Here is a 15978-nt window from a genome sequence, read left to right as displayed (position 1 = left end):
ACAAGCTGTTCTTTATTTTAACTGCATATCACATCAGAACTAAAGCCTTTAGCCGTGGAAGAAAAATATTTCAACGTGACAAAGATATATATATATATATAAAAAAAATCAGTATCATGTGCCAAATCTCAGCTGACAAAAGGATGTTAAACTCACTTGAGTGTGCTGTACATACTACAGTGCAGCTGGATGTATGTTCTTTATGACTGTTTACCTGGCATAAACATCCATTACAGTGAATCACATCAACTGGTTTTGATGTGTTTTACAGCAGGAGATGTGCACTGACAGATCAAGAGTAAGCAGCAGCAGCAGTACATCAATATAAACCAGACTCCTGTGAACCCACAGACCAAACAAAAAACACTTGTGTTTATCACCTACATGTGCTCTTTGTTCCCTCTGTTTCCACTGGACGTGCACCAGATTTAGATTGGCACACTATTAGTGCACTATTTTTACTGCACTTGACAAACAGAACGATATATGGGAACAGGGAGTTTTATAGACTGCACAGGAATACCTGTGGAAAATGAACCATAAACCTTATGTTTATTAAAAAAAAAAAACCTGCTCGACTTATGGAGCAGTAACACAATACTGACATTTTTTTTAACCGCTTTTCATAAAACACAACAATCCTTCAAGTCTTAAAATGTGCTCAGAATCAGCCTAAATCTGGAGCTGGTACTAGTTCACTTAAAAGATTCTCAGAAATCCCGGACAAAAAGGGAACATTGTTTTCAACCATCAACAGTGACACCTTACATGCAATAAAGTGGCATCTGTAAGGAAGAAGACACTGAAAAATAGGAGATTAGGCATTGTTCCAAAGCTATAGCTGGAAGAATAAAAGGCACACAGAGGTCAGAGAGAATACAGATGCTGAGCTATCTTCTGCAACAGCAGTGTGAAGACAAGAGTTTTAGGTGCGTGAAGTTCTTTCTCACAATCTTACATTTCTGATTTGCATACAAGCACACATCTTCCAACTGGGCCTTATAAATGACCTAAAGGTCTCCTGGCTGCATCTTGCCTGTTTGTCCTATTATTTTTTCCATTCTCAGTACTAAAAATACACAGAACAGCTTTTGTCTTTGGCTCGGTTTCTAACTTTGCTGAAGCTGGAGTTTCTCTTTTAAGCACAGGTTAAATGTTGTTTGACAACTCAAGAGTAAATTGCAGTGACCACGGAGCTGTTTGTGATTAACATGGGAAAGCTAAACGATCACCAGGTCTTTTCAGTGATGTGGTACTCCTGATCACTCTCTGGTTTGCTGCAGTTACTCCTCAGTCCACTGAACTCCCCATGGCTGTCAGGATTGTGTCTGACTACTAGGAACACGCCGCTGATGCAACAGATAGTTCAAGCTCAGGCTGAGGCAACACCAAAGCTGCCAATGCAAGAATGTGAGATAACCGCTCTGCACTGAATGCACAAATGGGCCAATGAAAGAAAAGAGGAGTGAAGAAGATGGGGCACAGTGCAAGAATAAGCAGCATGTCACAATAAACTGCTTTCAATGACAAAGCAGCCCTGGCTGCCTTCCAGCACTGCACCAGACACACACGTCGGCATGCATGTGTGTGCGTGTGCATCCGTTTGTGCATCCAACTGTTTATGATCCGAAGCAGACATCAAAGTGCAGCCTCTGCTTTTAATTATTTTACATTTATCCTCGTAAAAGCAAAAAGCTTAAAAGCAGGATGCGAATGCAAAGTCATGTGTTCTCATTTAGCCACTGGGTCTCTGGAGGGAGCTCGGACTGTGATGTGCTGGTGCTGCGTCTTTGTGCTTGTTGGGTATATCGCCGGGTTAGTCACTTGCAAACACACTCTTCTTCTTTTGTGTTAGACAAACCGTGACTAAATACGGAGCTTGTCAGAGCTTTCGGAATGAATAAAACATATCCCAGAGTGGCTAAGGGTGAGTTCTTAACACACAAACACCCGTTCAGAGACCTGCGGCAACAGAGTGTCACTACTACATGAATCGTAGCAACCCTGTGTCTCTGTCTCTCCAAAGAGAGCAAATTGGGTCTCCAAGGAGGTTTGAAGTAGTGTGCATCTATTTGTAACGCAAGACCACAGACAAAAACACGCACACATGCACAGAAAACACATTATACATAAACATCGTATGAACTGCTACAACAAAAAAGTGAATACTCCGATTTTCTTTTGCCACATTGTGGGTATGCAGAAATCATACCGTTAAGACTGCCACCTCACAGCACCCTGACATTAACACACTGAAAAAACACATGCTTCCTTCCTGACTCAGAGCGTAAGTAGTGGTTTATATGTGTTTCTCTGAACACGTGAGAATTTCCTTCATTCATTGAGTGCTTCCTGTCTGCGCTGAGCTCAATATAATGTCGTCTACACACAAAACATACTACCTAAAGAGAAAGCGGTGAAAAAGAGCACGAGCTTAATCAACTATAAAATTATAGAGATTAAGACGGCGTCATTAACAGCAAGACCCTTTCCTACAAACCACACAGTAATAATACTGTTACTGTAGCCAAACAAGTAAAACCTGCCAAGTTACGACCCAAGGCTTACAAGCACTCCACTTTTCTGCTAAGCAGTCAGAAAACAGCAGGTGCAGAAATATGGCTGTTCAAAACACTGCAAGAAAGAAAAGGGGAAGCAAACGGACTCTTCATACAGCACAGTGGCTTAAATAAAGGCATGCAATAAAAGGAAAGACGAGGGCTTTCTTGTATCCATTTGCTGCTAACTTTGTTGTCCCAGCCCTTAAACCCACCTGGAAAAGACAAGACAAGTGCTCACACACAAAAGGCCAGGTCCTCAGTGAAAGGGACAATAACAAAACAGGCGTCCAAATAAAGCACTCCCGGTCAGCTAAATCCAGGGTGGCGAGGAGAGAGAGACAACGGCGTATACCTCTAGATGAGCTCCACTGTAGCTGACCTATCTTGCAGTAAGACAAAAGAACTAAGGGTGAACACTATGGTTGTCTTTACCTTATCTGTCCTCGGAGGAAGCCCCTCCGGTTTAGGCAGCATATCCCTAAAAGGTATTGGTGGCCATCTTGCTTTGCCTGCCTCCAGCCTCCAGAAAACGCTGGCTACAGTAGCCGTACGCAGGGCAAGCTCCTGGGTGTCATGACTAGCCGCCGTAGCAAAGCACTGCTACAGCAGGCGCGCACACACTCACCGCACATACACAGACATACAGACACACACACAGATGGGATGCCTTTTGCAGACGCAGACAGAGCCTCATCAGCCAATGGCGTGAGGACCTTAGCGGCTTGTAAATTATCTTCCATGCCTAGACTCTCCTAAACAAAGGATCCCCTATGTGGGCTACTCCAGCCCTACGCACAGGGATTGGAGCAAATTGTGGAATGGATAGTGCTGGATCTGGATCAGTTGGACAGAGCTCACCAACACAGGACTACCTCAGAGTTGATTGTGCAACTACTAAACTGATTAATCCAATCATCAATTAGTCAACTTAACAACAAAATTAAGAACAACATTTGCTGCTCCTGGATTATCAAGCTTCTTATTTCTGCGTTTTCAACTGATCTTGCCAAATAACCAGATCTGAAATTAAGCTTTAGGGATTTTTAATGGTTATTCTCAGAATTTTACAGACAAAGCAGTTCATCAGCTAATCAAAAATATAATTAACAGTAAATAAAGATTACTCATAACTGTCAAACTAATCACAGGTTTAAGTTAGTTGGCACCTTTAACTTACATGGGGCTGAAATACTGCTAAAAGCAAAAATGCTTATAATGATAAGCAAAAACCACCATCACATGACAGTTACACTGGACAGCGAGTGCTTTTGTGCCCCTTGAGGTTTAAGACATGTGATTTACCATTGTAAGGAAGTTTTGCATTCTGTCATCATCAGACACAGGATGAAGCAAAACACAGTCTTTGCAAAAGTCTGGAGTGACTCCTCATTCCTTTATATTTTTTGCATACAAGAAGTCAGAGTTTCTTGTGATTGTGGTCTTAAGCAATCTCAATAGATCTCCAGGACAAGTTTTTTTTTGGAAACTGACTACTTTTTCACTCATTTTCACTCCAGCCCTTGCACCTGGCCATTTTTAGAAGAATATTTTGTTTTATTTGCTTGTTTTATCATTCACCTAGCATTAAAAAAGCACCTAACTCAAGGGATGAACCAGTTTTTTGGATTAACAAACTATATCTTTAGGCACTTTGTTGATAGCAGCCTGGCATAAAAAGCTTCTGTTTTTCCCCCATTTCTTTAGTTGAATGATGAATGCCAAAAATAACAGTTTAATGGGCTTCGTATTTTTGCTCCAGCAAGGTGATTCTCAAAGAGCTAAACTTGGCATATCTTAGAAATGTTTTAGGAAAGTGGACAAGTTGAAGATTTAGAAAAGTCATGTCCTAAAGAAACTGGAAAGAAGTCCAGCAAAGATCTGATGGACCTGATGCATCTGGACTTTCAGTTGATCCATCTCTTGTTTGCTGAGGCTTCATCACAAACGGCCTCAGTGGAAGGGAAACACGTAGAAAAGGCTGAGATATGCCAAATTACACAAGAACTGTGCCAGTGCCAACAGATTTTATGGAGTGATTAATTCAAATTGCAAATTTTTGGTTCAAATTGTCATCAGGAGGTCCGGAGAGAGGTACAACGGTAAGCGTCTACAGCCATCTCTAAAAAAATACAGTGAGATTTTGATCCACCATGCAATACCATCTGGAAAGCATTTGATTGGCTTTATTTTTCAGCATGACAATGATCCCAAACACACTGCTACTGCAGCAAAACTATACCTGGATATAAAAACACCCAGTGTAGCATTATCAGTCATGGACTGGCCTCCCCAGAGCCTGGACCTCACCATTACTGAAGCACACTTTGGATGTTAGAGGCAGCTAACATCCAAAGAAGAGCTTTGAATGTCCTTCAAGAAGCCTGCAGAAATATTCCTAGTATTTAAAAAATGTCAAGAAAGCTTTCCTGACAGAGTTAAGGCTGTGTTAAAGAATAAAGGTAGTCATATTAAATATTGACTTTCAAGTTCTAAAGAACTTGAAAGTCAATATTGCAAGATAGGTGAGCTACATACTTTACATACTGTATTTTTCTAGATGTTTCAATAAATTGCTGCACAGATATTACATTTTCCTAGCAAAATATGAAGAAATGAGTGATGGTTCAAGACTTTTGCACAGTACTGCAAGCATAGGCAAATAATTTGCTGCACCATCTATAATTTCTAAATGACTGTCTTGTTCATCCACCCCTAAATCCTTTCCTAAACAACCCCACTCAGGAAAAGCCGTGGTTAGTTACTTTGCCTCTTTTAAAGGTAACCATGTGGCCAAGAAGCTGAGTTCAACCCAGGACAAGGAAACATGAAGGTAGCCAGAGCCAGTGCCTGCTGTTAACAATCTAGCAACCAACCTCAGCCATGGGCTTGATTGTGGGAGCAGATATAGTTCAGCCCAGTCAAAACAATAAAAACTATATCAGTGTAGCATCCAGCCTGCAGTAAACATGTTCAACCAAAAGGATAAGACAGCTGCGCAAACATAACCTGTGGCGGAAGATCCGATCATATTGATGGATTTAGCACTAAGTCGTGTCATAATTTCAAACATTACTGAGTAGGATGTTACACCAATGGTTTGTCTTTGAGCCTAAAAGACAAACCATATGGGGAATGACTTGATTATATAAGAGACTTGGGAATTTTTACACCTTTGATGGACTTTTTTGAAACGTGTACTCAAGAATTGCAATCTTAGTCATGGCTCCGAAGGGCTGTTTTTTTATCTCACTGCAAAGTTCAACAGTCACTGAGTTTGTCAGTTACACTTATCACAGTCAAACTGCTGCATGGTGTGGCTTCATATATATTAGCCCCTTTCTGCAGCTTGATAAGTTCATCATTTTTGCATTTATCCTCAACATTTCAACACAACATTTACTGAACACTTGCTGTGGTGTACCACTGCAGCCATGAAATACTGCCATGTGCATTTATGCTGCTTGAGTATTTGCATCTGGAAAATGCAAAGAACATCTTACATTTAAATTATGATGAATATCATTTTATGTATTCTCACCTCATATCCCCTCAGGAAAGTTTTCTGATTTAGTCTCAGATTGGGAGTCGTAGCAAACGCTGGAATAATACCAAGGAGTAAATATCTTAAATGTCTTTGAGCAGATAAGTGTGTAAGTGTTATATCTTTAGCTGAAGTAGCTGAAAATTCAGTGTTACTATCTATCAACACGTGACAAAAAAACACGTAAGATTCTAATAAGTTGTCTTCCCCAAATGCTTCCTTACACACTGTAAAACAAGCACAGACGAAGACTACACACTTGAAATATGCACGAGGAGTGAGTGCGGTGTGCTGAAGCAAACTTCGTCCCCACAAAGTAATATCTCCACACTGGCAGTAACTGTGAAAACCCTGTCAACACTACAACAACTTGCATATTGCCAGCTATTTAATCACAATGTGGATTTGTGCTTGCAGCTGCACAATTCATGCTGACAACCAGCGCGGACATGCGGCAGTCTTTCAATCTTTAACATAAGACTGAAAGGACACAGTAAAGTGAGTGCACTGCTCTTGAAAGCTTTGTTTTTAATCAGTTATTCACTGACCCACCTTAAACCTGAACATATGCATGTTAGTGTTTTACTATAAAAGAACCAAAGCATAACATCTGAACCGTGTCTTCATTTAGGGTTGATTAAAGAGGTGCAAAAGAAAAAACCAAAAGCAAAGTGCATAAAGAGTTATGACTGAGGGAAGTCTTACCTGGGTGATTATCATTGAGAAAAATTCACGTCCCAAATAAAAAAATCTTTAGAATAAATGTTAATGGCTCCTTGGTGTTATTCATTGAGATGGTTGTGGTTGAGCTCTCCTCTGAATGTGACCAGTAGTCCAACAGGTTTAACGCTGCGACAACATCAACAAGCCACACTGCTAAACGGGTTACACCAAACACAAACTACGTCTCCTACGCTTGTTTGTGTACAAGACATACCTGCCAACTGTTATCATGTTACTATCACTTGGCATGTGTTGCTAAGGCCCCTTTAGCAGGTAAAAGCAATGTAACACAGCTGTCCTACATTCCCCAGTGTTCCCTCTGGGTGTAGCAGACATAAAAATGCTCTTATCTGATTATGCAAGCCTTCTGGTTTCAATACACAAGACAATGTGATGCAATTTAGAAAAAAATTTGCAGATTCCTATAAAAAAATACAGGTCAAAAAATGCAACCAGAAAGTTCATCTCCTTTAAGCGTCTCAGGCTTTTAGACCGCTCCTCCTCCAGCTGCCACTCCACTCGACAAAAAGCTCGACAACTTCTAACGATATTCCACCACGCCCTTAATTTTCAGCTCTTTAAGTGTCCCGTGTGTTTTTTTTCCTCTTTAACGAGCTGCCCAGCTCTCATTAGGAAAAAGAAGCCTGGACATTAATCACCCCAAGCTACAGTACACATGCACAGCGAGCGACGTAAAGAAAGTCATTCGGCACCGCAGTCGTAAACTGTCTCTGATACATGTGGAGGCTGACCCACTGGAGTCCAGCCCAGTGATGGAGCAGTGCCAAGCATTGCTGCCAACACTTGTCATTACTACCATTACAGCAGACGATAATGTAAACTTGTCTCTCAATTGCATGGAAAAGTTACAGACCATTGATGAAGGGCAAAAGTATGAGGGAGTTTCTTCTCTTTTTGGCTTCTTTACTAAAGTTTTGACTTTCTACTGATCATCTTCATTGTGTCAGGGACAAAAAAAGAGAAAAAAACAACAAAAAAAGGCAGCTTTACCATCCCAGAGGTGGTGTTGGATATGCTGAAGTGAGAGGTAACAATGATGGGAAATGGGAAAACATGACTCTACGCTTCAACTTGCCCCTTTGCTTCACATCCAGCCCACATATACACAACCTGTCAAACAATCAGTTAAATACCTCTTTGTGTAGGTCAAAGCTCAAAAGACTAACACATGTCAAACATTAGGATACTCAGAATGAACAGCAGTAACCTTTATGCAAACACCCACTTTAGCATTTGGATCCAAGGCCATATGGAATATTTTCCTTGGAGAAAACCCTGAAACTATAAAGTCTGCATTACCTGAGAGGAGGCGCAGTATGGCTCATAATCAGAAGACCCCTGAGGCTACTCACATATCACTCTGATCCCTTTTCCAAAAGCACATCTGCAAGCTAAACACTGTAACTAAATGCCTGCACAGCGACTTTCCACGCTCTCTTCTGCGTGCTCTCTCCTTCAAACGCACACAAACAGAAATGCATGTTTACAGCTGTCACACTTCCTTTGTGGACAGTTAAGAGCCCATGGGTGAGGCTATTTTAAGGACACAATGAATTCTCATTCAAAGTTCCATTTCACACACATGCCGAGTTATGTAACATCTACAATCCCAATCCTGGAAGGAAATGTGCACTATTCGACACCACACCCATAAACCCACATGGACTCAATTTACAAGCTAGCAGTGGTTGGTCAGCATGAGGGGACATGGGGTCATTCCCTCTTTCACCCCTTTCGCTCATCCAAGGAAGGAGGGCAAATCTTCAAATCTCTATTCAGCAACTAAAGTGTCCCCTGCAGCCTTGCAGCTTCTTTCATGGATTTAACCTGTTCCTGCACCTTCTGAGGTTGGTCAGTAGATATAGGACAAAGATTTGCACAAACACACAATTATATATTAAGTCCTACGCGTCTGTTTTTCAAGTTTTAGAAGCTCGTATGTATAAATCTGTAAATAATTTTCACCCTGGGAAGGGTTAGAAGGGAAAGGCAAGCAGGTCCTTTGATTTATGTACACAGTGATACAAATGCAAACACAAACACTAGGCAGGCACAGCAGCATGAGGGCCTCAGATCCTCTAACAATGACACAGGAAAAGCCTTACTTAAGTTGTTGCTAGTGCGACATGCTGAATAGGCATGGTTGCCATATGATTGTGTGTACACACAATGGTGCACACACACACACTTACACATGCATACGTGTTTATAGAGAGGCACACACAAATTCCATTGGTGCATTAAAAGAATTACATTATTGCGTGGCAACAGAGAGAGATGAGAGGATAATGAATAAACAAAGGGAAAACAGACAAAAGAATAGACAAAGCCATGAATTCATTATAATGATTACCCTTGGTAGATGCCATTTGGAAGAGGTCCTTCAGAACCAATGACAGGAGGGAGCAAGCAGATGAGTTTTTATCCTCTTCAGGTGTATTAGTGATATTCTAAATTAGGCAGGTTAAATTAATGCATGAATGAGCTCTGGTTTCTCCAGGAGGCCATTGTGTGCCCTTGGTAGGATTTGATTGGCATTGCTTTCAACGGGGGGGGGGGGGGGGGGGCAAAGTCAGCATTTCTTTTCACCCAGAGAAACCAAGTGGCACGACTTCAAAGCTTGTCCAGGGACTTAGGTTCTCACAACAGTCAGGACACGCCACAAACTCACAGATTCAAAGGACCTAAGAGGGCTAAGCAGTGAAGCATTACTGGCATCAAATTATGCATATTGTACAAAACAAATCAAACTGCAATGTTTTTTAACTGCAAACAACAGCTGAATGTGCACTGAAGTATCAGCATCCCCTGTCAATAATTCACCATCTCCTGTTATATGTAACCGCTGGAGATTTCTGTAGTTCTGGGGCACAGTCGCCTCACAGCAAGAAGGTTCCTGGCTCAAATCCCAGCTGGGCTTTGCATGTTCTCCCCGCTCCTGCCAGGATTTCCAATGGGTTCCTTCCTCACACAGATTAAAAACATGCACATTAGGTTAATTGGTGATTCTAAATTTATGTACCTCATGGGTGTCTATGAGGTGCCTAAAGTGCTTGTAGTGTATAGATAAAGCACTGTATAAATGTGTGGTTACATGTGGCTGTTATTCTAAAGTACTTTGAGTGATCAGTAAGAGTGGTGTAGACATGGCAGTTAATTTCTGCCTAATTATGTAAATCAGGCATTAGTAAATGGTTTGAGTTCCGGGGCTATTGGTTCTAGGGCTTCCACGATTAGTCGACTAGTCACGATTACGTCGACTATCAAAAACGTCGACAACTGATTTAATAGTCGACGCTTCGTTTGAAGCTTTGTAAGATCCCAAAAGACGCAGGAATAAGTAGTAGGATTTAAGAGTGTAATAACGGACTGAAACAGAAGATGGCAGCACTGCACGTACAAGGGTGCCAGCTGCCGTTAAACCCCTGAAGAAGAAGAAGCTGTGTCCGGTATCGTATCTGTGTCCAAATTCAGGAACCGCATCCTCCTGTGCCTGCATTTGTAGGCCGATTACGTTACAGCGACACGACGAATGCTGTCCAAATTCGAAGACTCCGACAAATGCGTCCGACAAATGTGCCCTTCATTTCCCCAGATTTGAAGGATGGTCGGGTGTATACTTCGTGGCCCAACCTATCCCAGAATTCATAGTGTGGCTGCTAGTTAGTTTTAATATTACTCTTATTATTCTTTCTGGGTCACAAAATAAACGGTTAACATATTTTCAGGCGAGAATGTAACTGTGTAAATTTCAAATATCTGCTCAGTTTATCAAGACACCACATATTTTCAAAAGCGCTCCGACGTTTTCGGAGATGTCTGTTACCCACCAGCTCGATAGCTAGCCGGGTTCAAGGCTCACTAGAGCCCGTGAGAACACCGGACTCCCGGCAAATCGCTTTCAAATCCACCGCCGTCTCTCGCTACTCAGGTTAAACATATATAAGTCACTCGGATAACTTAAAACTGTTATTGTTTGGCTTTTTTTTAGTATTTTATTAGTTCCTGAGTAAATCGGTTTGGCTGAGATTAAAGTTATAGTTTTTACAAAGCTGAATAAACGTCAAGCAGACAACTGCTTATCAGAAGTGTGAGATGCTGGAGAATATACTCCGGTGTCCCGTTATATTTTAGATAGCAAGGAGTTTATTAAACTTCACCGAAACAATCTGCAAATTTCATTTAAAATTTAATAAACTATCATCTTGTCTTTATTTTTAGTTAGCACATACCTTAAACACTTAAAGCTGTAAGCTAATGATAGTTATATAAGAGCAGATGCATGCTGGTGCAATAAGCTGTACGTTTTACGTCCAATGGATGCATGATCCGATTAATCGCAAAAATAATCGGTGACTAGTCGACTATCAAAATAATCGTTTGTGGCAGCCCTAATTGGTTCCCATTAAGTGTGTCTCACGCAAAACAAATAATGCTCAGTCTCTCATCGAGAATCCACTGCTTTGCATTGCATGTGAGCACTCAGTGTGAAAAAACTAAATGATACAGTGTATTAGTCCTGAGTGACTAATATGGACCGTTGATATTTAACCTTGTTTCCATATTTTCACGTTGCAAGTTATGAACTCATCATTTAACCACATAATGCCAAATGTATCATATCTGATACGTGAGTTGCAGCACAACTAAGGGGTGGTTCAGGCTCCCCTGATCCAGCCCCACCTTTATCAAAAAGTAAAGTTTTGAATCCAATCTTAAAGCTGGAGAGGGTGTCTCTCTCCTGAATCCAAACTGGGAGCTGGTTCCAGAGGAGAGGGGGCTGAAAGCTGAAGGATCTGCCTCCCATTCTACTTTTAAATACCCTAGGAACCACAAGTAAGCCAGCAGTCTGAGAGCACTTTGCTCTCTCACTGCAGGAAATACAAAACCGTAGTAAGACTTCCTAATGATTTGTAATGATTCTTAACATATTGCAACAACTAGCAAGGAGACTATACTTGGGGTATAGCAAGTGGTTATACAAAGTAGCAAACATTTGTTTCAAATGATGTTTGAGCCTAAGAGTTTTTATGTGATGTTCTTGGGAATGTCTTTTATCCTTTCAAAATTCCACATTTGCGGCATGTGTAATTACTCTAAACCAGGGGTGTCAAACTCAAATACACAGTGGGCCAAAATTCAAAACTGGAACAAAGTCGCGGGCTAACGTTAATATTTATTGAAATATATTTATTCATCCAGATATAAGAATGAATCTTTTCTTATGGACTCAAACATGTTTTGCTGAAAAACTGAATATGGAACAAGCAAAGCTTAATACTAAACAATATATATATTAGCTGTGTAATACCAGTAGGCCAGCTCTGATAGTAATTTGGTATGGCTTCGCGGGCTAAATGTAATTAGGCTGCGGGCCAAATTTGGCCTATGCTCTAAACTATCAAATAAGCACAGTTACAGACTGAGTGACTGAGTGTCGTTACTGTGGACCTTTGTTTTTCCCCATACCATACAATCAAACACGACTTGGTGTCTGATGACTCAAGTCGAGTACTTTAGGAGCAGCCATACTGTAGAGCCCCAAAGCTGGCACCATCTGGTCCTTGCATCAGCCCAGATGCATAGGAGACTCTGGCCAAATAATCAAACCACAAATGAAATAAAACAGACATTTCTCCTGGTTCGCTGAGCCTATTTTGGGTCGCTACCAAAGCTCTGCAGCTATTAATGATAACTACCTCACAAGGTAGTTATAAATTTAATTGACTTGGACCAGTTTAACAGAAAATACACAGCAGCTTTGATCACAGGGGAGCTCATGTAATAAAATGCATGTCTCTGCCAGGGAAGAGAAGTCAGAGTAGAGAGAGTACGCTAAAGCGCAATTCACCCTGCTCTGTCATAATGAGTTGGCTGTATTTAATCACTGACAGTGTTTCTGACATTTCACGAATCTTCCTCCCTACCTCAGCCCCCTTCTGTCCCACACGTTTACGTAATGAAGGGGAAAAAGAAAGCTGTCCTTCAGCTCACTGCCAGAGTGCCCACGTGTGCATGTGGAGGAACCTGTATTCATTTATTTTACAAAAAAGTGTTTATTTCTCTCTCATTGACAACCAAAATACAGAGTCACATGCAAAAAAACTGTTGTGGTTTTGAAAAGCAGTTCACATTAATTTTGAGTCACTTGACTTTTTCTGTTGTTGTTTTTTTTTGTTAATATCAACAATCAGGGATAAGCACAAGTGACTTCCTGTCAACTTCAACTACTGGCCAAGCATTATAGCCAGCAGGGGGCGACTCCTTCAAACTGTGCAAAAAAACCCCAACAACTTACTGATGCCACATTTTACGTACAGTTTCTCACAACGCTAAGACTTACTTCTTTAAACCTTACATCTTTTTCTAAAACAGTTTTCCAGCTGAAGTCACAATATGTCACATCAGACTTTTAAGAAAACAACACATCTTAAAATATTAACACTACTGAGCAATCATTACACGCTCCAATAAAGGTACTGGAAAAACAGCTTTAAGGATATTTAACTCTCATCTTTCTAATCTGAAAAAAGTAAAACCAAAGTTGACTATGTCATAGTCCCCGTGCCTGACCGGCTGGTCTTCCATCTGTTTTCTTTTCCTCTCTCATTTCCCTCTCGCGTTCTACGCACTACCTGGGCGGAGTTCATTGCAGGCTCCCGCCTCTGGTCCTCGCACCTGCAAACAATCATCTGCGATTCATCCCTCACTCAAGTTCGCTACTTAAAGCAGCAGCTGAGGATACCTCGTCGCTGGATTATTGTGTAACCCTCGTCAGTGTTACTTCAGTTCTACAGCCTTTTTTGAGTTCCCTTCGAGTTTTTTCCTGACATTGATTCTCCTGTCCGTATGCTAGATTCTGCATGCCCCACCTGAGGATCTGTTGCCGTGACCCTTTCGTGAGTGTGGTGAGTCAGTGCGGCGTAAGCGTGGAGAGGATTCCCTGAGAGGAGAAAGCTAACTGTGTGAAGAAGTCTACCTGTGTTTTCCTGATCCCTTCATGAACCTTGGTGACCTCGGACCCCCCCTTCCCTCACTTGTATATATCGCACGTGGAGAGTAAAATAAACAAACTAATCTTTGTGATTTCAGTCTGCGTCTGAGTCCCTCCTGTGACTCTCCTCAGCTTCCCTTATATTTAGAAAAGTCATACACAGAAACATCAGTGGATGTAAGCAATGATTCAAGCTCATGATGGCAATAGAAGCTCTGCTTAGATGGAGATTCACTTTGACTTCCTCCAATCATGTGCGGCACAAACATCCAAGGACAAGGTGTGCCAGTCAGAGATACTGCATTAAACCCAAGTGCTACATCTCAGACTCTACATGCCTTAGTTAGCATGTTAAACATTGAAGTTCATGACAGCACAATTTAAAAAAACAAACAAACAAACAAACAAAAAACAACTGAAGAAGTATGGCTTGTTTGGTTTTGCAAACACAGAAGCAAATTCACAACAGAATGGCTGAAAAAAAAAATCAAGGTGCTGCAATGGTCCAGTCAAAGTTTAGACCGCAATGTGACTGAAATGCTGTGGCAGAACATTAAGAGAACTGTGCATAAACAAATGCCTAAATCAATGAAATGAAGCAACCTTTCAAAGAAGACTGGGTGAGAATTCCTCCACAACAATGTGAGAGACTTATAAAGTCACACAGAAAACAATTACTTGAAGAATTAAGAATCATAGGGTGTAGTTAGTTGTCACAAGTCTACCTCGAGTCCTATGACAATCTTTCTTTGTCACATCATTGCATGTATTGCATATCTGGCGACACTTGCGCCTTATGCTATACTATACATGAGAAAGTGCCCAGTTTCACATTTTAAGTCACCCAACATAGTTATAAGGCATATCTTCCTCGTCGGCTTCTCACATGTTTCCCATTAATGTCCCGGCTTACTATGAACCCGGAACTGGCTTTTGCTGGTATAAGCAATTTTGAGACGCTGAGATGTCTGCCTCCTGTGGTTATTGTTAGTCATCACAAGTGCACATCACTGTGCAAGAAGTGTCTGAGGGAGCGAGAATGTGTTTAGAGTTTTGCAACAAGGTTAAAATGAGATCTGCAAACTGTGTCTAACTAGGCGAAAACTGTTACAGTCTCTGATACTATAAATTGGTGGAGACAATAGGCGTTATTGTTTTAGTAATTCAGAAATGTGTTATTATGATCTCACTGAGCATAAAACAGATGATAAAGCAGGATTGCTAGACTGTGCACCGTGGTCAAATCAAATTTGGGGAAAAAAAGAAAAGGAAAAACAAGATGGCAATGGCAAAAATGCCAACTTAAGACTTCAATACGAGACTTCACAATGCAGGGCGGGATCCTACTATGACACGGTTGCTATGTCCATCTTTTATTCTAGCTGTGACTCTTACAAGTTTAGATACAATTTTCTTTCCCCTTTCTGCTTTTCACCCAGGCTGGTTTGCAAATACTAATAAAGCTGGATTAGAAAGTGGGGGAATTTGACATAAATTTGTATGCACAGTTTGAAACTCTTAAAATAAAAAGCTCTGAAACGCAAGTCTAGATGTAGATCTAACTTACTAACCTGTGTAGTTTAACCTAATCACCTGAATGTAGGTTACTGAACTAAAAGTCTGACACTCAGTGGTGCTTGTGGTTATCTCCACTAATCCTCATTGTGACCCTTAGAATGCCATCACACAATCGTGGCAGGTTAAAGGTCAGCAGACAGACAAAGAGGTCACCATGGCAACCATAAGTGCTGAGCATCTCCACTGTTGTCTGTGAAAAGAGGGGGATGCTGGCTTCAGACATAATGGGAGAATCGCTCTTACTTTGTGTCGTGCTAGTTAAATTTGGGAACAGTGAGGGCGTTGCTGCACACAGCTTTGAATATCTGCAGCCATCGCTGCTGGACGCTGCTGCCTGGACTGCCAAGTCTTTAATGACACATGCTACTCTTCTGACAAAGTGTGTACAAAGGAGGAGTAGGAAAGGTGCAGGAGATAAATGAGTTTGCATTTGAAGCTGGGCCAAGCTGGATGTAAGCAAGCTAGTTACTATTTGCACAATGTAGTGCCCAGCTGCAGCTCTATTGTCCTGAACTAAAAGCTGCCACCGCTATGTAATTATAGGTTACCCCAGACTTACC

General features: G+C 41.3%; 1 protein-coding gene across 7 annotated transcripts in view; it reads right to left on the bottom strand.

Annotated features, from left to right (window-relative positions):
* The window catches only part of tet1 (tet methylcytosine dioxygenase 1), a 39647-nt gene that overhangs the window by 14676 nt on the left and 8993 nt on the right, over positions 1-15978 (bottom strand). The window contains exon 1 of one of the 7 annotated variants that reach the window (XM_040001702.1): positions 2774-10174. The exons of 4 other annotated variants lie outside the window; for them this stretch is intronic. Coding sequence is in view for 2 of the 3 variants with exons in the window: in XM_040001700.1 (XP_039857634.1) it covers positions 2994-3035 (42 nt within the window). In the remaining variant the exon portion in view is untranslated. Of the gene's footprint in view, positions 1-2773; positions 10175-15978 lie in introns of those variants that run through there. 2 more of the 7 variants (XM_040001700.1, XM_040001701.1) reach the window with 2 other exon arrangements.

The sequence above is a fragment of the Simochromis diagramma genome, unplaced genomic scaffold, assembly GCF_900408965.1.
Source record: "Simochromis diagramma unplaced genomic scaffold, fSimDia1.1 OVJJ01000421.1, whole genome shotgun sequence".
Taxonomy (NCBI): domain Eukaryota; kingdom Metazoa; phylum Chordata; class Actinopteri; order Cichliformes; family Cichlidae; genus Simochromis; species Simochromis diagramma.
The sequence above is the reverse complement of the archived record's forward strand: the minus strand, read 5'-3'. Positions and strand labels throughout refer to the sequence as shown.